The sequence below is a fragment of the Zootermopsis nevadensis genome, unplaced genomic scaffold (genome assembly GCF_977971745.1).
Source record: "Zootermopsis nevadensis isolate Lab colony 2312 unplaced genomic scaffold, Znev_1.0 Znev_ptg000028l, whole genome shotgun sequence".
NCBI classification, from domain to species: Eukaryota; Metazoa; Arthropoda; class Insecta; order Blattodea; family Termopsidae; genus Zootermopsis; species Zootermopsis nevadensis.
The window spans coordinates 14,960,397-14,986,753 of NW_028259160.1; the positions used below are offsets into that span (position 1 = coordinate 14,960,397).

Here is a 26,357-nt window from a genome sequence, read left to right on the forward strand (position 1 = left end):
GGTTATTCCGTCAAATCACAATGTATTTAAAATAAGATAATTAAAATATCATTCTGTGTTCCATATCGAATAATCGATTTACAATTGGAACAGTTACAACATGTTTCGGTTTTATTAAACCATCATCAGGTGTAAAATTATATTAAATTTAAAACTCAGTTACAATTAGTTTTATATTAAATTTAAAACTCAATTACAATTAGTTTTAAATTTAATATAATTTTACACCTGATGATGGTTTAATAAAACCGAAACATGTTGTAACTGTTCCAATTGTAAATCGATTATTCGATATTTAACACAGAATGATATTTTAATTTTCTTATTTAAATACATTGTGATTTGACGGAATAACCAAATAATTTAATTTTAATTTAATAAATCACAATATGACGCAACTACACTATCTTATAATATAATTTCAGTAATTCATTTAACCAAAGGCATAATTTTTACTAATGTCTGCTCTCCTGGGTATGAGGGCATGTTCATTGATATTCTGTGTAGTCTGCGTGCTTATTGAGACGCCAGCTTCGAAGAATGTTAAAGACAACCGTTGGAAAACTGTACTCTTGTGCGTTTACCAAATGCCTTGTCTCGGTTACCCCTGCAAAAAAGCAGTCCAACTCCCATTGTGTTAAATATTTTGTGTGATGCGTGTCCACATTTCATTTGTGCATACGACAAGTCTGTACTCTTACACGGTCTCAGGTTAAACTTCGAAGCATGAAGGCAATGTAAATAATATTTAATAAAATTTCAAATCCCTAGCTCAAATAAAACACAACAGGAGTGGATGTTAAAGTAGGTCGTTTATAGCCTATAAGTTACAGTGTAGCTGGGAAAATAATTCTGAAAACGCATTAAAGTTTTAACAAATTAATCGCATTGTATTAATTGGCCATCGTGATCTTACCTTGTTTCAAAAGATGGCGACTAATTGCTAGAAAATTAGTAATTCTGTGGAAATATCAAAGCTCATTTCGGTTTCCTAATGCATACGTTTGCAGCCCGCATAAAACGAATGCAATTTGTTTAAATCCTGGTGAAGAAAGGTGGAAAGATACCTGATGGCAATGTTAGTTATTATTCATATGTCTTTCGTAAATCGTCTGATATTTCCTTGAGAACTTTTTCGTAGAACGTTTGAATGTATCAAAGCGTAAATAAAAGTCCTAAAACATTATTGTTTCTCATATAGACTTTTTAAGTTCTGTTCTGTTAATAAAAACACCTGTTGAAGTCGTAAGTTACTCATTTGACCAAACGGTCTCCGAAACTGAGTTCGTATGAATGCATTAACGTGGAAGCATTTCCGGGCACTTCAATCGGCAAGCAACATTCCAAGTACTAACGGTGTCATGACCGCATTCTTCTTTAAAGAACGTGTCTTGATCTTCAAAACACATTGCGGGATTCTTCCCCTCATAATTCAATCGATTAACCCTTTTGTCGTGCAGCGCAGTCTGTGTGAAGTAAACGAAACATGAGGAAATTATCGTGTGGACATTGCATTCATTCGATTTTGAGCACTCGAACGAACGAGTGCAAAATATCGTATTTCCTCGATATAAAGACTCCGTCGATTATCAGGCGCATTATCGATCTCTATCAGGAAAAAAACGCTATCGATTCTTAGACGCCGTTAACTGTAAGACGCACCCCGATTTCAGAAGTTTTAAAGTGTAAAAGAGTGTTTTTTTAACAAAAAAAAGAAATACGGTAGTAGCAAAACTCTGTATTGCTTTCGTAATAATACAAACGTATTCGTTTCAGTATTGCCTTGGTTCCTGTGTACGCGATACGTGACCTGAAACTTTCCTTATTTCACAAATGTCGGCGACTGGTCCCAGATTAATCCAGTCCACCACCTTCCATCCCATTTCTTTAACATCAACTTTAATATTGTCCTCCCATGTACGCCATGGTCCTCCAAGTATTCTCTTCCAGTCGGGTTTTCTGATCAGAAGGAAACGTGGTGAAATCTACTACCATAGTGTTTGCTAGCATCGAGTATTTAAGAGATCGTGTGGAGAGGTATTACTAAGTTGTTTAAAATACGGCAGTGAAGTAATTACTTTTGCCTTATTATAAGCTGGTTTCATAAAAAAACATTTTGTAAACTGAGGCTTTCTTTTTTAACTACCTTCATGAGGCATAACACTAACCGTCATTGCCAGCTGTTGTAAACTGCGCGGTGGTGTCATTATTGCATCATCAGACAGTTGCTTTCTCTGCTAAGAAACAATATTCAAACTTCAGTCTGGTGTCTCAGAGCCGTGGAATTTATGTTTCAGATCACTTCAAGGACTGGCAGTAACTGACAGCTGTAATCTGAGGCCGACAACTGTGATATTCGTCGAACTCCAGTGATTCCAATACTAATAACAGCAGCAATTATCCTCACCAAGTTTATCCTCTGTATTGCGAAATTTGTCCGTATTGATAACGTGAGAACGGTCGTGTTTGCTACTGAAGTACGTAGATTGTAATCGTTACAACTGCTTAATCCATCTCGGCATGAGTGGGTCCCGCGTGCCAGTGTACAGTGTGTGCTAAAACACCTGGATGGCTGTCTTCTGCTTCCTGTGACAGTACTGTTGTGTCTTTCCTCCGGAATGCGTTTGAATGGACGTCATGGCGCCCCTGGGGCTACGGCAGGAAGACAACATGAACTTGCATCGTCCTCAGGAATGGGTAAGTGTTTTTACTTCATGCCTGTCAAAATAATGACAGATTTATGTTGTTTTTTTTTGAAATTTTCATACATTCTATGTATCCTTACATGGGCTAATAACATATAATTCAGATTCTACTTTTAAAGATTATTTTAATATTATCATCGCTCCTGGGCCTGTGACATTCCTCGAGGTTTTCCTTGCGTGCTACATGTCTCTCCAATTTCATCGTCGTTAGTGGCCCTAACACTACTGGGCGAAGATTACACACCAGGAAGCTTTTTCCGTCCGCCTGTTATCTCTGACCTTTGTGTCGTAATTCTGTTTTGTGTGAACTGGATGAATCAGCGATACAGCACGTTACTCAGCATGTCAATTGAATGAGGCGTTCTTGAGGACGTCTGCATAATGAAGCTTCCAGTCTTTTGAGAGAGAGGATTTATTTAGCAATGAACTGGCCTGTAACTTGCCATATAACACGTCGTTTGGTCACGGAGCACGTTTCTTTGGCACACCCGTTTGTAGACAGGATATGTCCATATGGGAGTGTTGCATCAGTTGACCATGATGTAATAACATCGCATGTACCTTATAAGCCTTATCTGTTCGTTGTGATAAGTACAGGTAAAACAACTAGAAACGAAATCAGTGTCTACTTATGCTACTGTTTTCATATTGGCCATGGTTTGTAGCTTCCGAACAAATTTCGTTGAGAGATGCATTTCCAAAAGATTCTTGTTAATGTTTTGTTACTATTCCCCCCCTCTCTCTATCACGTGGCGTGCGATTTTTCGGTGGACAGGCGTTTCCAAAGATTCGATGAGGGTGAGTTTCAGAAAACGCTGTTGAATAAAGGACGCCGCGATGTTATGAAAACAATTACGTGCCGGTCGTTTGTACAGATTTTAAATTATATTTGAAATATTGGATTTTTAGATGTTTGTTATAATTATTCATACTTACCCACTGCAGATGATGGGACGTTTTTGAATTAACAGACTTTCTAATCAAGCATAGATTCGTATATATTATATATTAAATCTTGTCCGTCTAATCACAATAAATTCTTATTAAATATTACAATAATTAACATTTAAAATATTTAAAATATTAAATGATGTTCTTTATCGAAATATTCGATTTACATTAGACCATCATTTTTCATGTTTCACGACATGTTTCAGTTCCTAAAAGAACCATCCTCAGGTGTATATAATTATATAAAGCTTCAAAACGATAAATAATTCAAATACAATTTTCATACATTATGCTAGCGTGCATTTTTATTAGATTTTTACCAGATACCAAACGATGTTCTTTTTCAGATTTTTATTCCATTTTTAATAACACACTCGATGTTGTTCTGTATATATACATCATGCTCAATGTGACTTTAGTGTGGGTGAGCGTTTTGTTGTTTTTGTATCAGTCTGTAATGTAAATAACATAAAGGTTAAATGAATATTAGTAAAATAGAAAACAAATTAATATATATTGAAGATAATTTTTGAAACATACCAGAAATGGTGTAGAGGAGTTTACGTCTGTCTGGAAGTATCTTAAGCATAGATTCGTCAAATGGCTGTTTCTAAAATTATTTTCAGTTAAATATTTCAGAGGTTGGCAATGATCATGCCACTATCGGTCGGTGCCCTTTGAGTGACATTTAATACTGCACCAGACTGTAGCTGATAATGATGAATTTCACAATGGCGATAGTTATGGAAATAATTGTTTTCTGGTGGCAGTAAAGTGACAGGCTGCGGGGTGGTTGTGGCGGAGTCGCCCATGACCCGAGCGACTGTCAGCTTCTCAATAGGGACTTTGCTACGTGTAGTTGGTTACGTCTGTTTCGTGTCGTGACTGAGGAGAGCCTCGAAAAATCTGCCAGGATGGCCGGTCTCCGGGCCGACATTCGAACCCAAGACCCTCAGAATACGAATCAGGTTATAAATAAAGGAGCCGCCACTGGAAGGGAAGATGTGCTGTCTGTTCAGATTCCCTGTTTTCGACGTAGTTCACGGAACATTGTTTGGGTATGGGGTTCAGGAGGCAGAACAGGTGTTGGCTCGGTCTCTGCATTGTGTCGGAGTGAGGCGGTGTGGTTGGCACAGGATGCGCGATGCGAAGGTCACAAGTTACTTTTGATGTCATAGCAGCTTATAGCCATGGGAAAAACAGGTTCACGTAACCAATAATATTAGTAAACAATTGCACTTTATTCTCCGATAACACATGCTCCTTCGGTGCTATATTTACGAAGCAGAGTCCTAGAAAAGATCATAGTTGTTGTTCATGTCAAGAAATCCCCCTTTGTTTATTCAACCCTAAGATTTATTACCGTGTTCAATAGTCAGACAGTGAGTGGAACTTGTCCTGAATCACTTCAGCACATTCCACTCTTTTAATGCCTCACTTTTAAAGAGCCTTCCGTCTTCTCCGGTATTTCTCAAGCGGTCTCTGCCCTTTCGGCATCCAACAAAATGATTATATTTGTAATTTTCTACTTACATGCTACTTGTCAGAGTTCCTCGCTGCCTCCATCATCAGGGGGATGAATCATCGCAACAAGGACCTCTGACATCGGTAAACTTCTCCCAGACTAAATGTCGCTACAACCCAGAAGACAGCTTTCTACCTCTTCTCTGTTCTTCACTTACAATTAGAGACTGAATTTCGCACTGACAATATCAGGCATTTAGTTTCTGGAGTTTTATTTAATCTTTAGGGGTTAGGATACGAAACTGGGCAAGGGTTGTCCTTCTGTTCGAGAGGTAAGTAGGGGCTACCAACTGCTCGCCATAAATGTGTACGAAATGCGCCGTTAATCAAGTTTCGCTCTTGTATGCGGTAACCTACTGCACCAGGTGGCACCCGTTATGCGTTCTGTGTGTGTCTCAATCTTTTACCCCGGCTTTACATAACGTCTGCAGTCGATAAAGTGATGTTAAATTTTTCATAAACAGATTTTGTAACATCAAGGGAAATGAGTGACGTTTACCTAACTGGCTCGTGGATTGTAAATATCTTGTGGAGTCCCTTCTGTCTGTGCCTTTTAGCTAAAGTTTTCGCCTTCTAACTGTTCACATGGCAGTGAACAAAATCCCTCAACCACGGGCTGTAAGCTGACCTTGGACACTTCTTTGTAACTGCACAAATCTCATTGAGCGTAGCTTCCATACTCGGCCTCCACCCACACGACGTCATGTCCTGTCGGTTCGTTTCCACGTCCGATGGCATTTGACTCTGTGCGTCTGTTGGTCGACGTAATTATCTGGTACACTAAGAATCATCACGCTAAGCATTTAATTTTGTCAGCAATGGGCGTTAAAATAATTGTCTTTCTCCGTTCCGGGTTTCGCCCCTTGCAGGTTGTCTAGTTCCAAGGAAGTAGCTGGAAAAAGAAACAACATTAAACGTTATCTTGTTTCCAAGTATGACCCTTCATACCAAAATGCGACTCCAATCACAAACTGGGTGAATGGTGTTCTCAGCGTATTCCTTGAATTAATGTAATGAACGGTTACTGACCGCCAGACGCAAGTCTTTTGTTAAGTCATTTAACAGCCACGAAGTTCCCTACGCGGGCAAGAGCGTTTGCCCCGGCGAGTAGACCTTTTCCCCGTTATTGATCCTACAGATGGCTGTGAATGTTCTAACATCTGTTAAGTTGGCGACAGTGCGATCGCATGCTCAGTTTTCAGTATTAGTTCTTTAGCGAAAACATTTACCGAATGGAGAAGTGTATTTGTGTGATACCAGGGCGATTGTTGACAAAATGTTTCAGAAACGCAGATAGTTTTGTTTTAATTCTCCTCGTCGTAAGTTGAAGTCAGTTTGTGTTGGAGAAGCCAACGCCGCGGACGCTTAGGATCAGCTGTTTTTACGCGTCATAAGTCTGTAGGTCCGCCCACAGATTTGGATCATCAAGAATGCTGTGGTTCTCGAGGGGTCTCTCTGCTTTGATTTTGGCTTCGTGATGGGTCTCTGCAGGAAATGAAGTGATCTTGGCTAATATTTGTGATCACGAACCATTTGTAAATAACACGTTTCGAGTTATTTTGCGTTAAGAATCTCGGGCATAGTTGAATTCGTGACCTTAAATGTCGTCAGGCGTTTTGTCTAAGAAGTTTTAAAATTAACTGTAGTAATCGTTTTAGCTTGTTTACTAGTATATAAATATAATGTGCTCTGATCTCATAAATGAACTTTAAATTTAGATGCAAGGTCAATTACTGCAAGCTGAGAAGTGTTTATAGACTTTTTACCCACTTGTTATGAGATGTGCATTTCATTATACCATCTTCCGTTCCAACCGCTGCTGGCCTTAGCTCTCCAGCGTCACTCAAACGCCATGAAGAGCTTTCGTTTCAATTGTAAGATTCCTCAGGGTCTCCAGTCCACATCAGTCAAGACTGTAATTATTATTGTATGACGTGACGTTCATTTTTAGGTCTTGCATTTTTTTTCTGTTCTAAAATCTGTGATGTGTGTGCGTGTGGAGGAAGCTGATACAAGTAACAATGCGATAAGTACTCGGGGAAGTGACACCAGTGTCATAGTACGGTGATGATGGAAGTTCCAGGAGATGCAGTAAGCGGAGTTGTGAGTGCCTGGAGTAAGTAGCAGTGGGTACAGATGTGTTTATAGTTCAGATAAGACAGTCGTTGGGCCCTGTCTTGAGCCAGCTAGATCCAGTTTCACACATTTACACTCTGCTGTTTTTTTTAAATATTATCCTCAACTCTTCGCCTAAGTCTTCCACGTGACCTCTGCTCCGACAGGCTTTGTGATCAAAATGTATTAATTTATCATTTTTCCCGTTCGGACTGCATGGCCAACCTATCGACGCATTTGATGCAATTGCCCTGACGGTTTTATGTTAACAATTCAAATTATGAAACTGTGTAATTTTCTCAATCTTTCTCTCAATTTGTGTCCTCCCAAATATGCTCCACAGCATCGTTTTCAGACGTGTCTAATCTTTGTTTTCTTTTTAGAATGCAAAACCAGATTTTTCTGTGTATGTGTTACGTATTTTCTTGTGACTGTTTGGTTTGACTGTCAGAGCGTGAAGTGTATTTGCAAACAATACAAAATACTAACGAGTATCTTGTTAAGATGCATTGTTGATTGTTTTTTTTAGAGATTTTAAATTTAACACGTAAACTTCGTACTGATATTTATTTCAGAGGATTATTGAAGTAAGATATCGTAAGTCTAGAAAGTTCAGTATTTCTAACCCAATAATTAATTCATCACAGTTGCATGTTTATACAACAATGAATAATTCCGGAAACAAAATGGCTAGAATATATGGATAAGATGAACGACCCGAGCAAACCAAAAAAATAATTTTTGTTTGTAAAAGAGATCTAGAAAGATTACAGTAATATTCAAGTATCCACTCGTGTTGAACATTTGAGCTTAGAGCTTCAGGCAGAAAAACGACTTAATCCATGAAGATGAAGGTGGCAATGGCGTGATAAACAGATCAGCAGATAAATAAGTTAAGTCTCACAACGCAGTGTGACGACGTATTTAGGAAGTAGTATGATGTTTTCATAACTTTTCCTAAGCCTTCACTGCCGTGATTTTCTTTCGGAACTCTTAGTGAAGCAGAATTTGCTGAAGCCAGTGGTAAGCGAGCCCGGAATATTTGCGCGTTTAAGGACTGGAAGCATGTTGCATCTGACTAAGTTTGCGGGTGTACGTTTGTCATTGGCTGTGAAGTCTTCAATTTTTGCAGCCACTGTACGGACATTATGCTTCGTTAGCATAATTGAGAGTCTGCAAGAATAAGTTGTTGGCATCGACGCTTAGCAGTCAGCTATAAATACCGCTGTGTCATACGACAGGAAGTTTTGCGAATTGATTTTGTCAGGTAGCGCAGGTATTGGATTTATAAACTTCCCTACATCCACTGCGTCATTTTAAGCAATAATGCGACCACACCTCGAACTTCGTATTGATTCAATTATTTGTTAGTGCACGGAAATTTGAGAGAGAACAATCGATAATCAGTTTGGCCAACCGTTATTTTGTGTTTTTATGCAATTTCTGCCTTGAACTCCAGAAATTCGAAACGTTCAACACCACTTTGTTGTTTACTGATAAAACACCCATATTTTGACATTTTCAGCGGCGAAAGTCGATTTTAGCCGAAAGGTCAAAGTACAACGTGGCCTCATGGTCTTCGTAAAGATGATTTCTCATTGTGTTTATGCAGATAGCGATGACGTCACAATTTATTTTTGTCCAGTGGGAATCATCATTATCTCAAGCTCTCTCTGATACAGGATAAGCCGTGATATGGAATAAGCTGCGTTAGTCTGTCAGCATTCTCCGTGCTGTGAACGAGATACGTAATTCGAAAATACCGGCCTTGTGTTTGCAAAAGTCTTTCACTTTCAATAGAGTCAGACCGGAGACTTGTCACTTCTTCTTGTTAAGCCAGACAGTGCAAGTTGCTTTTTTTGACAGCGGTCTGTTTGCTGTTGCGTGTTCAGCTGAGATCACCCTCCGCGCTTTCCAGTGTAGCCTGCGGACGAATTTATGAAAGGAGAAAAATACCCTGCATACATTAATTTTTACAAGCTGCTCAAGGATTCAGTGACGTTCCTCCATACATAACATGCAAATCTAGAGAGTATTTATTCATTGTCATACGTTTTATGTCAATAGTAATGATGAATATTTGGGCGTAAGAGAAAGTAACAGAGGATGATGTAGGATGTAGATGATACCGGAATGGATGAAGGCTCCGGTTTCGAAATGTTAGTGGCACGATCTGTCAACGGCCGGGTGCCCAATGGAGGAAGAAATCTGTTGTGTCCAAAACAGACTCCTGTGTTCTGCTCAGACTTCGGGCAACTAACCAAGCCCCACCGCTGCTGTGTATTCTGAAACAACCCCATCGGGCCAGATTCCCTCCTGCGTGTCATAATGCAGTACTGTAGCAGGGTCAAGGTCACACATCGACCATTGATTTGTTAGATAATAGTCACTCAGAAAACATTTGCATGTTTTTGGAGCCAGGATAGGTCATGGAGACGACTGTCTTCTGGAATGTTGTGCCCTTTATACTAGCAGATGTTTACCAAAGTTTCAGAGGTGCTTGCTGCCTTCACCATGAGGGTGGTGAGTCACCCTGATAATGTTTTAAAAATAGTTTATGTCAGTCAATTGTAAAGAGGAACGCAGAAGTTTTACTAGAGGCTGGCAGAGACAAGTGGGGCTAGAACTAAGTACATGTTCGTATCTCGTCGTCAGAAGACAGGCGGGCAGAATTATCTTAGGGTGGCTAATAAATCCTTTGAAAGTGTTACAAAGTTCAAATATCTGGGAACAACAATAACAAATCAAAATGGCACTCGTGAGGAAGTTAGGAGGAGATTAAATTCCGGAAATGCTTGCTACTGCTCAGTTCAAAATATTTGTCTTCCCGTCTGATTTCTAAGTGAGATGGGCGGGGCGTATAGCGCGCATGGATGGGACAAGAGGTGTGCTCCGGGTAGCCTGAGGGGAAGAGACCCCTGGAGAGACCTAGACGTAGATGGGAGGATAATATCAGGCGGGATCTATGGGAGATAGGAGTTGAAGGCGACTGGATTTTGTTGGCCCAGGACAGCGTCCGGTGGAGGGCTTTGGTTAGTTCGGTGATGAACCTTCGGGTTCCGTAAGCCATCTAGTTAGTTAGTTAGATGGTTTTATAGGCCAAACTTACATCAGTCAATTGTAATATTCCGATAATGGCTGAATTACTGTTGCAGATGATATGATGGAAACGGAGAATGAGTCACTCCGGGAACGAGTGGCTGATTTGGAGAAAAAAGTTCTGCAACAGGGTGATGAGATTGTCTGCTTACGTTCTACATTAGCAGATGTATTGAGGCGCCTTAACCAGTTTGATTCTCGGGGTGGTGGTGACTTTAATCGAGCAAGTGTTCCTGTCCGGAATGGCAGTGGGACAAGCTCTAGAGGTAAATTACATGAATGTTTTATTTTTTTTCTTGAATAACCATATTTACTCGACTTTTAGATGTCATCAAATGCAAGATGTACCCTGATTTCAGAATTTTTTTAAATGTGAAAAAAGTGTCTTAAAATCAAATTAATGCAGTATATAGTCGACAGAAAGAATTTGAGTATTGGAATTAAGTTGGAGATGTTTAATTCAAAAGAGTATAGCAGAAAATACAAATATATTTCTCCTAAAATGTTGTTTTTCTGCAATTAATCATATAAATTTGCAGACATTTTCTAATGCAGTTTAGAGATAAAAAATATCAAATCAAAATCAGTGTTTAAAGAAACAGACTGTACTCTTAGAATAAACTGCTAAAGTTCACCTTTTTAAATTTTCTTTCTTGGTTTATTACGGAATTATATATTTAAACTGATACATCCATCCATTATAAATGAAATGTCTGTGTTTGCAGTGGCAAATCAGAGTAATCATGTTGGTGCAGGAAAAGACTTCATTGGAAGTGCCTCGCGTCTGCGTCAGACAGCGTACCAACAGCATGGAGGAGTGACGGACGCTGCTTTTAAAGATTCTCTCCGGAAGACAGCAAGTTATGCGCCGTCCTCACTCCCGCAGAGGTATACCGTGTAACTTACGTATTTTTCTCACACTCATAGCATCAATGAAACTGCGGTGTCGCTACAAATTTCTGAATTTTACATAATTCTGAAACATGTATTTTGTTTATAATCTACCTGTTTTAACTTATTTTTGCATCAGATAGGATGTTTCTATAATTCAACAGATTCTCGAATTTGGATGTACAAGATTTCTTTGTAGTAATGTGGTTCATGGACTGTGAGATGGTCGGTGGTATGTTAGTATAATGCACAGTTGATAAAGATTAATTTAGAGGATAGAGTTATTTTGTTATGTGTCTGAACAATTAATAAAGTTATTTGAGGTTTTCGCAGCGGTGAGTACGAAGGTGGCTAACTTCTGGGTTGTGACAGTGTTTATCTCCTTGATGATGGAGGCAGGAAGGATCTCTGAAACGCTGGTAAACTTCTACGACACTGAGCCATCCCACAACTCAGAAAACAGCCATCTTCATTTAATACAGGAAATACTGAGTTGTCTGTAAACAAAAGTTCTTGCTACTTTTATATTACTGAAAATCTGGGGTGTTACGTAAGTTCAAAATACATAATGATACTTTTCAAATTTTGTATCAGGATGTCACTGGGAAAATGCTACTCTGACACTGATTCAGAACTTTTTTGTTCACAGACGAGTGGTGCACTATCAGTCAACTGGCTCATTACATTCTGATAGTCCTAGTTCAACCAGCGTATCTCCTGTACCGACATCTCCTTCCCCTACACATACCCCACCGCCACCCCCTCCAGGGGGTCGTGTCACACCCAGCCCCCGCACCCCACAACCAACACAGCAACGACCCACCTCCGTGGTGTCTGGTTCAGGCAGCTTGCACAAACGCTGGTGTTCTACTGGAGACTTCAACAACTCTGGTATTACATCGCCAACTGGCAGTCTGATTGGTTCCAACAGTATGGCCATTGCGTCCAGGTCAGTTACAGTTATTTGGTAAAATACATGTCTTTTGTTAGTGAAGGATGGTATACAGGCACCTGAAGTGGTGCAGAAACCAACTGCTGATACATATTCAGTTTTGGTGTCTAGTTAGTTCTTTCATCACGTCACGTTCCGTCGAGTCGTTTCCGACTCATGGCGACCTCGTGAACCCTGCTTCTCCACATTGCTCTGTCTTTCACTTTCTCGTTTAGTTCATCCAGGTTTATCCCGGTCAATTATTTGCTGGAGTTTAACCATCCACGTCCCCTTCTCCCGGATGTAGATCCCAATACGATGTTCTTCTCCATTGACTCCTCCGCTCGCATTATTTGGCATTCATTAATTTTGAACTGAAACTACTTAGTTTCTATTATTTTGTATTTTGTCATTAAAAATGAAAATATGTTAGTATAAGTATTTATTTTGGTGGAAAAAGTCAAGAAAAAATAACATGGAAGTCATTAGGGCTCAAAATTGTGAGCTGATTTGTCTGTAAATATAATTCCTTAAAATTTGCATGGGTATGCTAGTGTACAGCAGTTTTTAAATGTGGCTTATTTTATTTGGTAGAAAATGTTAAGAAAATTAGTGTAGCAGAGAGTATTGCATGCCTGCTAGTTCCTTAAACTTTAATTTATAGATACATTTAAAGTCATGTCTGCTGGCCTGTTTGTCTGTCCATGAACACTCAAACAGTGGAATTCAGTACTGTGGAAGAACTACACATTTTGCGTGGCCATTTTTGATTCTGGTGTAATTTCGTTTCTTTAACATTACATATAATTATTTAAGTATTTTGACAGATTGTGGTTATGTTTGGTACATGATACTACTGTTCATGTAGATCTGAGTATGTATAATGTGCAAATGAAAATAAGTTAATGAGTTCTGTTCAGTTTCAGAATTCCAGGTTATTTTTCAACAGTGATGCAACCTGTATGTGTTACTTACTGTTGGTGTGTTGTTCTAGACTAGCAACCAAGTCATTATTTAACCTGTATATGAGGCCACAGCAGCACCAGCAGCACTTGCTAAAGCATGGGTATGATATTTGCACATTTTTCTTTTTATTTATAGTGTATTTTACTGAGTTTTAACCCCTTTTCCCAAATCACATCCTTGAACTCGACTGCTTCCACTTACATAACCTACTGAGACATACCTTACTAAAGTTTATATTTGATTTTAATAAATTATGGCTTAATCAAGTTTAGCTTTTATGTTGGTACTGTCTTGGATATTTGGCTATGAGTGCTTCATGGTTTTAGTACAGGTACCTATTGTATGCTTTTATTGTTGATTGTTGAATGAATTATTTAGCAGTTTACTTTTTTTTAATGTTCATGTACATTAAAAATCCTCTTAAAATGCATTTTCACACATAGTAACATGTTATGTGATCTGTAACTCTGTTAGGAATCTGGGTTGTATATGTGTTTTATGTGACTTAACCTCAATCTTGGAAATAAAAATTCTGTCAATGCTTGTCAGGCTCATAGGTAACAATATTCCTCGAGAACATTGTGCTCTGCCAAAACACATGTTGTAAAATAAGAATCTGCTAAAAGAATAGTTTGTTTGAAACTTGGAAGATAATCACATATGTATTTTATATAATAAACATAGAAATATATTACAAATAATATGCATGGAAAACTTGATTAACCACTTTAAAAATGAGAAGTAATGAAAGTTGCTATAAAGAATGGAGTTGTTGAAGAAGCAGAATTGCTAGCTGCTAACTTGATTGAAGGTAAAAAAATTTCTGGTGATCAAAGTTTTACAGTCACTGACCTAAGACAGGATTTCTACTGACATTGATGCTGTTGTACTGTTTCTGGTGCAGTAATGTATTGCATTTGAGTTTGGGCGGCTCATACCAGTTCTCTGCAGCAAGACTCAGGATATGGAGGGGGAAGAGGAATGGCCTTGATTGGAGGCGGATGTGGTAGAGTGGGATTAATTGTGGAGGGGGAGAGAGGAGACAGAGGCCTAAAAGCTGTTGTGGAATATTATTCGTTTGGCTGTATTTGATCCACCAAAGGAATTGCCATAAAACAGTGTATACTAGAAATTATAATATAAAGTTCAATCACATGTATCAGTGTAAAGAAATAAATAAATTGGTTACAGGGGCCAAATAAATATACACGTCCTCTTAATGATAATTAGAAGGATGACTAGGTTAATTTCTGGAATGTTGACTGAAATGACATTGGATATTGCTTGTCACAGTGACATTTTTACAAAGAGAAGCCATGCAATACTGCACACAGTAGAGTGTTACGTAAATTCCATTCTATCTCACTCCATCTGTCATCTAAAAATGGATTTTGAGATAAAGGAGGAATGGAAGACAATAATGTTTATGCTCATGCCCTCAATAAAATACCTCTTTTGTATAGAGGCCTGGGTTGCTGGTTTTCACTCTGTTGTGTATTGCATGTATTCTAACGTTAAATGCATTGCCATATTCATGTCTACTTTGGTTCTTGCTAGTAAATATTTAATGGGTTTTAGTAGTTTATTTTGTCGTGGTAACATGATTTAGACAACCATTAAAATTATCCTTTCTCAAATAATTATTAATTCACCCAACCATTTTATTTTGTTCATAGTTATGCAATAATAAAGCAGGTGTTTTAATGCTCAAGGTCAAGTGAGAATGATTCCTTTGTGGTGCTAATTTCTGCTTTACACTTTGAGTGCAGGAATAATAATGCAGGGAAATTATATAAACTGGACATTGAAAAGCTACTCAGTATATATTCTCTGAGATGAGAATGGATGTGCATGCCAATAACATACTATTGTTACTGGTTATCAAGTAAAACTTTCTCATTAAAGAAGGAAACTTGGTTCCAGCCGCATGTTTTCTGAAGTTGTAGTAAAGTGGTTTTTGTGGAAAGAGGGGAATGATTTCTAACTGGTAGGGGAAGAGGGAGATGGTGATGAGTGTGCTGTGCAAGGTGATTCCAGTGACAGCAGGGCTATGCTTAACAAGTGTGACACATACAGAGATACAGAAGGTTGCCATTACAAAGCTCACTTGTATGTCATTAGGAGAAGCAGTGAGTGTGACATACATGTTTGTTGTGAGTGAAATCCTTGTGTCCTGTTTTGTCTGAAATGGAGTGGTAAGATTCCTGCAAAATCTTTACTTGCTTTCAAAATTGAATCTTTTGCAAATGAAATTCCAGATATATCTGAAAGAAGTGAAAGTATTCCTTACCATTACTGTTATTTATTCTCCATAACAAGGGAGTTTGATTTATGAGCGTGTCATATACCTACAGCTTTGTAGTAAATATTTTCAGTATGGTATACAACAACTGTGTATGAAATTTGTTGAACTGGTTCTGTGTAAATCATAAATATCTTAATTGTAGCGGAATACTGTCATTTAATAGTTATAGGCTATGGAGTAGGTGTATTTTTCATTGATTTTTAAGATGAATGTAGATGTTCTTTGGTATTTATAAATATTTCATGATGCTAAGGAGATTCTTTAGAATGGTTCCAGCAGAAGAAAGAAGTATATACAGTTTGGTAAGAGAACCAAATAGAACCAGAATGTTCAACATCGCTGATACCAAAATCCATCATTATCACTGTTTGTTATTGTTATTGCATAATATTTGGAAGCTTTTTTATAATAAAATTTAATTTAATTTTCAGGACTCGAGATGCAACATATAATGAGGAGGAGGGATCAGTGCGGTTCTTCCTTCGTGGGCGGCCTATTGTCCTACATGCCCCAACAGCTGTTGCTGAGACCTATGACATGACAAAAGTAGCTACAGCACCTCAGACTCGACTGAAGCTTGAATGGGTGTATCCTTTACAAGTTTTGTGACAGTATGTAATAACATGACTGCTGGGCCCCGGTAATCATAATTCATATGCATCTGATTGTCTACAACAGTTTTAATTGTTCCTAACATTGGTAGAATTCTCGTGACTTCCTAGCATGTCATAAGAACCTGCCACTGGTCCCTGTCCTCCAGTCCACATGCTTATGCCCAATTTCCTAGTACATCAGGTATTGATATGAATATAAGGACCTTAATAATGTACAGATATGGCTATCGAGGTCGTGACTGCCGTTCCAATCTCTATCTGCTTCCTACAGGTGAAATGGTCTATTTTGTAGCAGCTGCAGTTGTTCTCTACAATGTAGAAGAACAGTCTCAGAGACACTATCTTGGTCACACTGATGATGTCAAGTGGTGAGTTGCTGCGGTATGAATATGTCTTGTGCCTTCAACTATGGTAAATAGAGTCTTTCGAAAAGACCTCATTTTAACGGGACATCAACCATAGTGACACTGTTTTTCCATTGTAGTGAGGCCTCATAGTGATTATGAGACAGTCAAAAGTAAGTTTACAACTCGTCTATTGAAGTGATTCTCTTAATCTTTTATGTGGATAATACAGCATATTTGACAGTTCATAATGAATGTATTTTTACATGGAGATTGAGACTTTTATTGAACATAGGCTGGATTGTTTTTCCTGTCTGCAGAAGTTAGCATTTTATTTTGTCAGAAGTTATTTCAGAGCTGTGTGAACACAGTGTCAGCCCCCCAGATGTTTCTTCATCTGTTTATAGTGTTGTACAGACATCTTAGAGGTCACATACTTAAAACTGACAGGACCTGGAAACAGCATTAAGATGATGACTCTAAAAAGTAAACCCTGAAGGATGGCACTTTCATTGTCTTTTAGTAATGATGGGGTGTGGGGCTGTGACACCTGGAAATAGCTTGGTCCACCAGATCCAATGGATGGTGACTCCCCTGTTTTTTCGTGAAGATTAAGGAAGGTCCATCCTTCAAAAGTTAATTATTTTTATGGTTCTAAGATTTTTTAAAGACTTTTAAGAAAGTAGGGGATAGGTAAAATCCAAAAGTTAGAAAGCAAGTATTAATACATGACCATCGCCAAAGACTTTCAGAGATGAAATGCTGATCATGTTGATTTGCATAAAAATTTGGCTTTTGTTACTCTAAATATTGTAATTTTGTATAAATATTGTAATGAAATATTAGTTTTTCAAGAATGTAAGGAAAGATTTTCTTTTTTTAGCCTTACAGTTCACCCAAATAAGCTGCTTGTTGCCACAGGGCAAGCTGCTGGACATGACAGGAGAGAAGGACGGGTTAGTGGCTTTTTAATATCATATTATTGCTGTAGTTACACTTAAAGGATGCATGCATTGCCGTATTACAAAATAGTGGGTATTTGATTAATCATTGTCATTTTTTAGTGTTTTGACCTGATGCAGTAATGCATCTTCATTCTTCTCTCTCCTTCTATAAGCACTCCTCTTCTGCCTATTCTTTCCCTACCATATTTTGCATATTTTTTCTCAGTAGATGTCTGTCCTTCATCTCATTATTAACTAATTGAAACAGAATTTATTCACAAATGGAAATAGTCTTTTCAGCCAGACTCTGTATTATCACATATGTCTTAATTGAAGGTGATTGCGTTGGCTTCAAAATTGATTGCTTTGTCTCTGGAAAGCCTTCCTCATCTGAAAGTGTATCAACATCTGCTTTTGCCTCTCTTCTATTTTATATGCCCTTTGCTTACCCATACTTCTGAGGGAAGATAGAGTTTTGGCATTCTGAACCCTTAACACTAACCTTGCAGTACCCAGTTCCTAAAACATACACAGCTACCAGTGTGAGAGACGAACAGAACAGGCCAGTGTTCGATATAACACTGCCTCTTCATACATATTTTCATTAAGTCATAATTTCATCTACATTATACATCAGTGTGTGATAATACAGATGTATAAACTGTTATCAGTTAGACGTGTCATCTGTATTATTAAATGTTGTTTGTTGCTGATGGTGTGATGGTGAGGGAGGTTATTTTATTAGAAGAAATGCTTGATGTATAGAAGTGTAAGGCTTACCTGGATTGTTATTGTTTGATCCAGTCGTGGAAATTCAACCCACCACCAGATCGGATGGCACCTGAGGCTGAGCAGTGGGTATGTTCTGAAGTGTTGTGCTCTTATGTGTTTCTTAGCTAATGTGGACTTTCATAATTCTTGAAGCCTGAAGTAGCTTTGTAAATGTAATGTAATAAGTAATTCACAAGCACTTTACCACATTTTTATTATATTCTGTTATATTGTGGATGCATTGCAATTTTACTGAATAGTTTTCATTGCATGCCATACTGTATAGTTTACACATAAATTTACTTGTACATTTCCTTAGATAATACTTGATATCTAACAAAAGTTTAAAAATTCACGTACAGTATGTTGTGTACGGTGTTATCCAACTTAAATACCATTATTATTCGTAAAAACTATGACAGGATATACACTGATGAAACTTCAGTGAAAGTGAAATGTATCTGCAGTATAGCATAATTGACTAAACCAACTCCATTAAGCAAATTCCTTCCTGAGAATCTGATTGATTGCTTAGCTAGCACAAAAATTCCTCATCTTTTCTGGAATCTGAAGGTTCATTACTGTATTCAGAAGAGTCTGCCACAGGCCTCTATCCTGAGCCATACAGATCCAATCCATACCCTCCCACTTGATTTTCTTAAGACTGATTTTATATTGTCCTTCCAGCTATACATAGGTCTTTCAATTGGTCTCTTTCCTTCAGGCTTTCCAACCAAAATTTTGTATGCGTATGTATTCTTAACCATTCACCTTGAATTGATCATCCTAATAATATTGGGTGAAGAGTATAAATTACAAAGCTACCCATTGTGCTATTTGCTTCTCATAACTTTATCCTTCCTCAGTTCCAAATATTCTCTCTCCAGCATCCTCAATCTCTGTTTTTCCTTTAAAGTGAAGACCAAGTTTCAAACTTACGCAAAGCAACCAGTCCAATTATATTAATCTTTATGTTTTTAGATAGCAGCCAGGAAGATAATTTTGATTTGCACTTTGCAAACTTGCCATATATTTGTTCTTTACCGCATTTTCAAAGGATTTATTTACTACCTTTATGTAGTGATGATGGGAAATGAACATGTGTGTTTACATCTGGATCTGTTTCCATACTAACATAGTTAAAGATAAATGTGATAAAGTGCTGATGGAATAGTTATATTACATTTGTTCAACAGGCACCACGAAAGAGTTACCATTTAAAATTGTTAATGGTCTGACTTCTTTTTATTTTATGTACTGTTCATACTAATGTTAAAATAATGTTAAAAATTGCTACTAAATATGTAGCTCTCTTTGCAAGCAGAAGAATAAGAATATGCAATTATATCATTACAATACAATAATATGAAATATAATAAATATATTTTTAATCATTAACTGCCTCTTTTCGTATTGACACACAAAAGAACAGCATTCATTGTTTGGTGCAGGAACATTTTGCTTCATTACTGGTATAAAGTTATAGATGATATTATAAACTTTTGTTGAAACAATAACAAATATTTATATGAAGTCAGGGCATTATCATTGTTTTTTCCTGAGGTCTGCACTTAACATTTTACCACATGGCTAACGTTTCACACACAGCACCTGGGACATCTGGTGGTTGCTGGCTGCATCAGTTTGAGATATTATACTCATTGCTTGAAAAGAACTAACTTGCTCTGTTCTGAACATAAAATCACTCATTGCTCATGTGTCTAATATTGTTGTTTCAAGGGATTTTAATTGTTTGCAAGGTGGGTTGTGGGTGTGAAAAATGTTCATATTACTGTTTGTCCACAATATTGCCATATTATCTTTCACACAGTGGTCATGAAATGCAAGCATGTGGGGAAGGTCCATGTTCTTCCCTTGATCTGTCTGAATTTTTCATCTTTGAACTTACTGAACAGACTACAATGAATTTTGGTCTTGGGGGTTTGATAGTAAAACAAATCAGACAAATTTGATATTGGTTTAAATTGGTCCAGTACTCCTGCTTTGTATGAAAATCTGATCAAATATAATTTTTCTCAGAAAGGCATATCATACAGTACAATGGTACACAATGTAAATAAACAACTGCTCCGATTAATTGATGGCCCAATTAACCGGAATCTACTATATTTAATTATTCAGCTGAGGAGGATATTTAAATTATTAAATTGTCATAAGTTATGTGAATATCAACATTTTTTCACTGATAATGTTGACAGAACTGGTAATTATTTTGCCTATTGAATTATTTAATTTTAGATTCTTTAACACTGCTGTTTCAGTGGCAGAGATTATGTCAGATTGTGAGTAGGAAAGGATTTGGAACGAGGCAGTCGTGGCCATTTAGCAAGACAGTCACAAGATTCACCTGGTGATTCTGAGGAAATCACAGATATCCTGTTAGGATAGTTGGGAACCCAACCAAGATATGAACTTGGTATCTCCCAAATACAAAGCTGTAATATTACCATATTGTGCCTGTACATAGTAATATAACACTGAGCACTGGTTATATTGAGTTGGTGGGATGGATTGCTGTACTTTTGATGTTGTTAATATTCTGTTTCAGATTCAAAAATTGGTGGTATTTTATGTTTGTTTGTGGCTGTTGCAAGACAGTTAACAGCACCTAGAATGTTACAAAGCTCTACAGCTGATATGCATAATGTTCTCTTTCAGCTATGTTCTGTGATGTGTGGGTTGCTACACTGGTCGCTGGTCTCTGTCTTCCATTGTTGTCTCATCTTGGTTTCTTTACTTTGATGCTTTTATATGTTGCATTTACCTGTCATATCTCATTCTGTGTATCTTATTTTGCTTACACCTCAAGATAAGGATGCTTATGGTGATTATTTACAAGTACTTTTATTCTTATTAACAGATCACAATTAAAGTTGTTATAGAATATAATTATTTGGCCTGAATACTGAGTAATAAGGTACAAAATGAAGGTTATATGTAGTTTTATTGAGGTGGTTCATTGTAAAGGAAAAAAATCATATGTAGAATGAAAATGTAAGTGAAATTATCATCTAATTTCATGTTCAAATATTAATTTCAATTAAGAAAAAATATTTAAATTCGGAATGATCTCTCAGTCCTTGTTAGAACATCAGCAACATCATTAGCAATTTTTAAGAATGTAATATCAGTACAGTCTTTAGATTTGTTTGCATAATTCTTTAAGTGGTCTAAAAATTGCTCTTACATAGGAAAGGAATACAGTATTGTGGTGTCTAAAATTGTTGCAGGAATAAAATAATGATATAACTTTGTGGTAGAGACTTTTTGTAATAGGTTTTAGAGTAATTATGCATTTTTGTGTGCTGTTACAGCCTCACGTGCGAGTGTGGAACTCAGTAAGCCTTCACACATTAGCTGTAATTGGTATTGGCGAGTTTGAACGTTCCATTTGCTGCTTATCATTTTCAAAAGCTGTGAGTATACTTACTACTGACTTGTGTACAGTCTGCAGAGATATCATTGTGTTATGCAGTATGACAGAAGCAGCAGTGATCTGTTACTTATACAAAGTTGTCTCTGTAAAGCTTTATACATCAACACAGGAATGAAACATGTGGTCATGAGCACATGGTAATACAGTTATGACATGCATTTGAGGGTTCTGAAATATTTTAACTTTTTGATTTTAATTCCAGTTACTACAAATATCTATATGTTATTCACATATATGGTTATAATGATTGATTAATTATTGTTACCACCCTAAAGTAATTATGCTGTTACAATATTGTTATTTTAAATCAATGGTATAACTGTTTCTGTACTTTAACCAGAATTACTTTTAATTCTTAAAAGCTTTGAACATAATATTTTGGGTAGGGGGAAACAATCTCAAAAGGAAAACTTGTAAAACTGATTTTATTTTCAGAGTAAATCTTGTTACTCCTTATGTTGTGCAGAATTACTGCTTGCATCTGATGATTTTCATTGTGTTCAAGTTTTCTCCTATCTCATTTTTCCAACATTTGTTACAGTAACTGTGTATGTGTGTTTAGGATGGAGGAGTGCTGCTGTGTGCCATTGATGAAGCTCCAGATCATAACATCTCCATTTGGGATTGGCAACGAGGGGAACATGGTCAGAAGATTACAGAGACTAAGGTATAGGGTCACTAATTTATTACAGCCATTATGACCCGCTGACTCTCACTTCTTACCATCCTACTCGCTGTCAGACCATCTGATCAATTTCTGTGGGAATGATTTAACATAGCAAGGGATGACATCTTGGACTAATACAAAAGAAAATGAAGTTGTGTTAACTTTCGGCGTAAATTCACAACGCCGAATTTTATCAAACTCTATTCAGTTGCTTCAGGGATGAAACATGTGGACAGACAGCTACAGGACCTGTTACTGTGCTTACACATCTGCAAAGAACAAATAATAACCAATCCACGAATCAATCAAACAAATTGAAATGTGACTGCCTCCTTAACTTCTGAACTTTGTTGCAACACCATGATTTAATACATTTTTAAAATTAAAACTGTTATATGGAATTTGACATGTAAGAATCTGGTTCATGATGTTCAACTGTGATCTAAAAAACTGTTGGTTCCAGTGTTCTGCAGACACGGTTGTGGCAGCGGAGTTTCATCCAATGGACCGCCAGAGCATTGTGACTTGCGGAAAGTCACATATCAGCTTCTGGACCTTAGATGCAGGTGGAACATTATACAAACGTATGGGAATATTTGAGAACAGAGATAAGGCAAAGTATGTAACATGCTTGGCTTTCACCCAGTCTGGTGATGTGGTCTCAGGTGACTCAAATGGTAGCATCATGGTCTGGGGTAGAGGTATGTTGACCTCAGAAAGAGAAGTAAAGATTTTTAGAATTTCTTTGGTATAAATAATCAAATTTTATAATGATGAGCACAGATTATGTCAGTTATTTGTATTTTGGTAGCTTATATTTTAATAGTCTGGTGTATATTAATTAAAACTGAAACGTGTGCTTTTGATTCCCAAAAGAATGTATTGCTAACCTTACATTTTCTACAGTTATCTTACTGTAGCTTTCAGTTACTGCAAATGTCAGAGTTCAATCAGCTTGATTTAAAACTGAATTCATATCCGAGACTTAAATTTCTTTCTCCCCCCCCCCCCCCCCCCCCCCCTCTTATTTTGTTGAATTGTTTCTTAAACAAAATTTGTATGTTAATGATATATTAATCCTATTTAATATCTGAGGAGTTTCTAAAGATGTAAGGAATCTCACCTTGGATTATTGCTTTGATATCTGCCTTTTTTATACTGTGATTGAACGAGAGTCTCGTGTTTGTTTTTCAGCAACAAATACAATTTCCAAGTGTTTGCGTGGGTTACATGAAGGTTCAGTATTCTCTGTGTGTGTGATGAAGGAAGGGAGCCTGATAACCGGTGGTGGAAAGGATGGGCGATTGGTGCAGCTAGATGCCTCATTGAATCCAACAGGTCAAGAGACTCAAGTACCTGAACATTTGGGTATGTTATCCCCATTAACAGTGTATGTAACATAGACTGAGGGCATTTTAGTACGTAGAGCACAGAGGGAGATGAGAAGTGAATGTAACATTTTGACTGGGGGAACCTTTAGGGAGGAGACCACTTCAGAGATCTGTGTTGTATGTAAATGGAGGGATTAATATTAAAATTCATCTTTAATGCCATAGCATGTGAGAGTTTGAACTAAATTCATCTGGCTCTTGCGAGCACATCACTGAACTTTCATGGTTTATAAAAGGTAGGTAATTTATGACCAGCTTCGTGACTGTTCTGATCAGATTTAGGAATGTAGGTTATGTTATGCTCAGAAAGAAATTTATTTTAGGCAAAGCATAATTCTGTTAAAAAAGTCCATAAATGCAGAATCTTTCATGTTTCAAAATATGTTATAATTGTAAGTAGGTCTTAAAGTTTAACAAGAAACTGTGGGGTGTTGTAAGTATGTTACATATAGTGTGATGTTTTTCTGCTGCTGTTGTTTTATTTATTTTAATTTTATTATGTTCTAGCCTATTCTGTTCTATTGCATTCTGTTTTTTTTAAATTTTCTATTATTTTTTGGTGAAGAGCTTGCCACATACAGTACACATTCTGACTACATTAAATTTGTTATATGTAACCTCAGACATTTCATACTGTTATCATGTTTGTAATTGTTTACTTATAAAACTCAAGTTTACACATAATTTGTAAGTGTTTTTGTAACTTATTATCATACCTTTGTTCATATTCATAGCTCTAGTGGTTAACTGGTTATTACTGTCAACCTGAAAGCTAAATTAAAATTTTTGCATGGCTCTAATATGGTTTTACATTCTACAAATGATGTTACCTGGATAGAACTTGCATATTTTTTAGTATTAACTACCGTACTTAATTTCAGAACCTTACATTAAGTGATGCTAGTGATGTTCTTACTTCATAAGTTCATACATGTACCATGTTGTTACCACTTTTTCAGAAATATGTTTTTAAAATCATTCGGTTGGTTAAAAATTTGTATAATCTGATAAGCCACTTTTGTTTGCTTTAGAAAGAAAAGTAGGCTAGAAATGATATTCAAAAGTTCACAAATATGAGCTGATGAGGTTTGTAACACGGTAACATATAACATTCTATATGGTTTTATTGTTATAAATATAGGTTGTGTGCACTTGTGATCTCCTGAGTCTTTCAGATATTGAATTATATTTTTTTCCATTTACATTAAATGTATTTTTCTTAATTGAGAGTTAACTTTGACAGGCCCTGTACGTGTGGTTGCGGAAGGTCGTGGTTCACAGCTGCTGGTTGGGACAACTAGAAACTGTATATTGATAGGGAGCTTGGATTTGGGTCTGTCACCAGTTGTTATTGGTCACACTGATGAGCTGTGGGGTCTAGCTGTTCACCCAAATTTGCCACAGTTCCTCACAGCAGGTCATGATCGCTTGGTCATGCTGTGGGATTCAATGAGCCACACAGTGGTGTGGACCAAGGATGTTGCAGTAAGTTTGCAAAGTGAACTTCGCATTAATTGCTGTTTTACAAGAACCTGATTCCTCCTCTCCTTCTTCCTTCTCCTCATCTTTTGTTACTTCTATATCACAATAACATAATTCAAATTTATAGTTGCTTTTATGTTTTAAAAATGCATATATTACAGGGAGGTTGTCAGTCATTAGCAGATTTCACCTCCAGAATTACACAATGGATAAGATAGGACATTTGGAGTAAGGACATAAAATTCTGCAGGAGATTGCACTTTGTCTAATCATACTGTTTAAAATTTCATTTATTTAGGAGCCTGTACAGTCGGCAGCATTTTCTTTGGATGGCAGTGTGTTAATCATTGGATGCACCTCTGGCCATTGGCTAGTCATGGATGCAGAGACCCGAGAAGTGTATTCAATGCATACTGATGGAGCAGAACCCATGCAGGTAACAAGTACAAATTATTAGGATGTAGTTCACATCATGCTGAATGCTAGAAGAACCAAAAAGTTTCAGCACTGCTAATATCAAAGCCTGCCATTTCCCATGATACTGAGTTCATTCCATTCATACTGCATCATTACAGCCTGTTTCTGTAAGAGCCATTTTAATGTTATCCTCAGATTTATTTTCTGGTCTTCTGTGTGATCATTTCAAACAGGTATTCCCATGCAAATTCTATACACATTTTATGTTTTCCCATGTTATCATAACCTCTATATCACTATTCTAACGTATTTTAATGACCATTTGACCTGTAAAATCACAGATATCTCTGTTGCATAATATCCTAAATTATCCATTTACTTCAGCCATCAGAGGTTCACATATTTTCCTATTTAGACCAAGGAGGCATGTCACTCAGTGATTTCAACAACCTACCATAAAAAAATTGGTGAAATGTTTATTATCAAGTAATTAATATCTTACATTATGTAGATTTTCAGGTAGTTGCATATGTAAATGTTTTTATCTATTCCTAGGTTGTGAAGTTCTCACCAGATGGTACTTTACTTGCCTTAGGATCTCGTGACAATAACATCTATGTGTATCAAGTAAGCGAGGAGGCACGCAAATATAGTCGTGTAGGACGTTGCACGGTAAGTGTAATATATTTTAAGTAATTTTTTGCAGAATTTAGGTCCAAATGTAATATGTATTTGAATGCAAATGAGTGGTTAAAAATGGAATCTTCAATGTGTAATATTGTC

At 37.1% G+C, this 26,357-nt stretch overlaps 1 protein-coding gene across 10 annotated transcripts in view; it reads left to right on the forward strand.

Moving 5' to 3' along the window:
- LOC110832875 (echinoderm microtubule-associated protein-like 2) overlaps nt 1-26,357 on the forward strand; it is a 39,501-nt gene that overhangs the window by 5,445 nt on the left and 7,699 nt on the right. For 2 of the 10 annotated variants that reach the window (XM_087357375.1, XM_087357384.1), the window contains exons 2-17: nt 2,298-2,697; nt 10,451-10,660; nt 11,120-11,282; nt 11,935-12,234; nt 13,211-13,282; nt 15,919-16,074; nt 16,320-16,469; nt 17,329-17,401; nt 18,194-18,247; nt 21,496-21,597; nt 22,180-22,284; nt 22,748-22,985; nt 23,479-23,652; nt 24,919-25,160; nt 25,456-25,593; nt 26,130-26,246. In XM_087357375.1, coding sequence (XP_087213501.1) covers nt 2,619-2,697; nt 10,451-10,660; nt 11,120-11,282; nt 11,935-12,234; nt 13,211-13,282; nt 15,919-16,074; nt 16,320-16,469; nt 17,329-17,401; nt 18,194-18,247; nt 21,496-21,597; nt 22,180-22,284; nt 22,748-22,985; nt 23,479-23,652; nt 24,919-25,160; nt 25,456-25,593; nt 26,130-26,246 — 2,373 coding nt within the window. In that variant the 5' untranslated portion in view covers nt 2,298-2,618. Of the gene's footprint in view, nt 1-2,297; nt 2,698-6,407; nt 7,297-8,998; nt 9,328-9,690; nt 9,819-10,450; nt 10,661-11,119; nt 11,283-11,934; nt 12,235-13,210; nt 13,283-15,918; nt 16,075-16,319; nt 16,470-17,328; nt 17,402-18,193; nt 18,248-20,990; nt 21,006-21,495; nt 21,598-22,179; nt 22,285-22,747; nt 22,986-23,478; nt 23,653-24,918; nt 25,161-25,455; nt 25,594-26,129; nt 26,247-26,357 lie in introns of those variants that run through there. The other 8 variants (XM_087357378.1, XM_087357383.1, XM_087357374.1 and 5 more) reach the window with 8 other exon arrangements.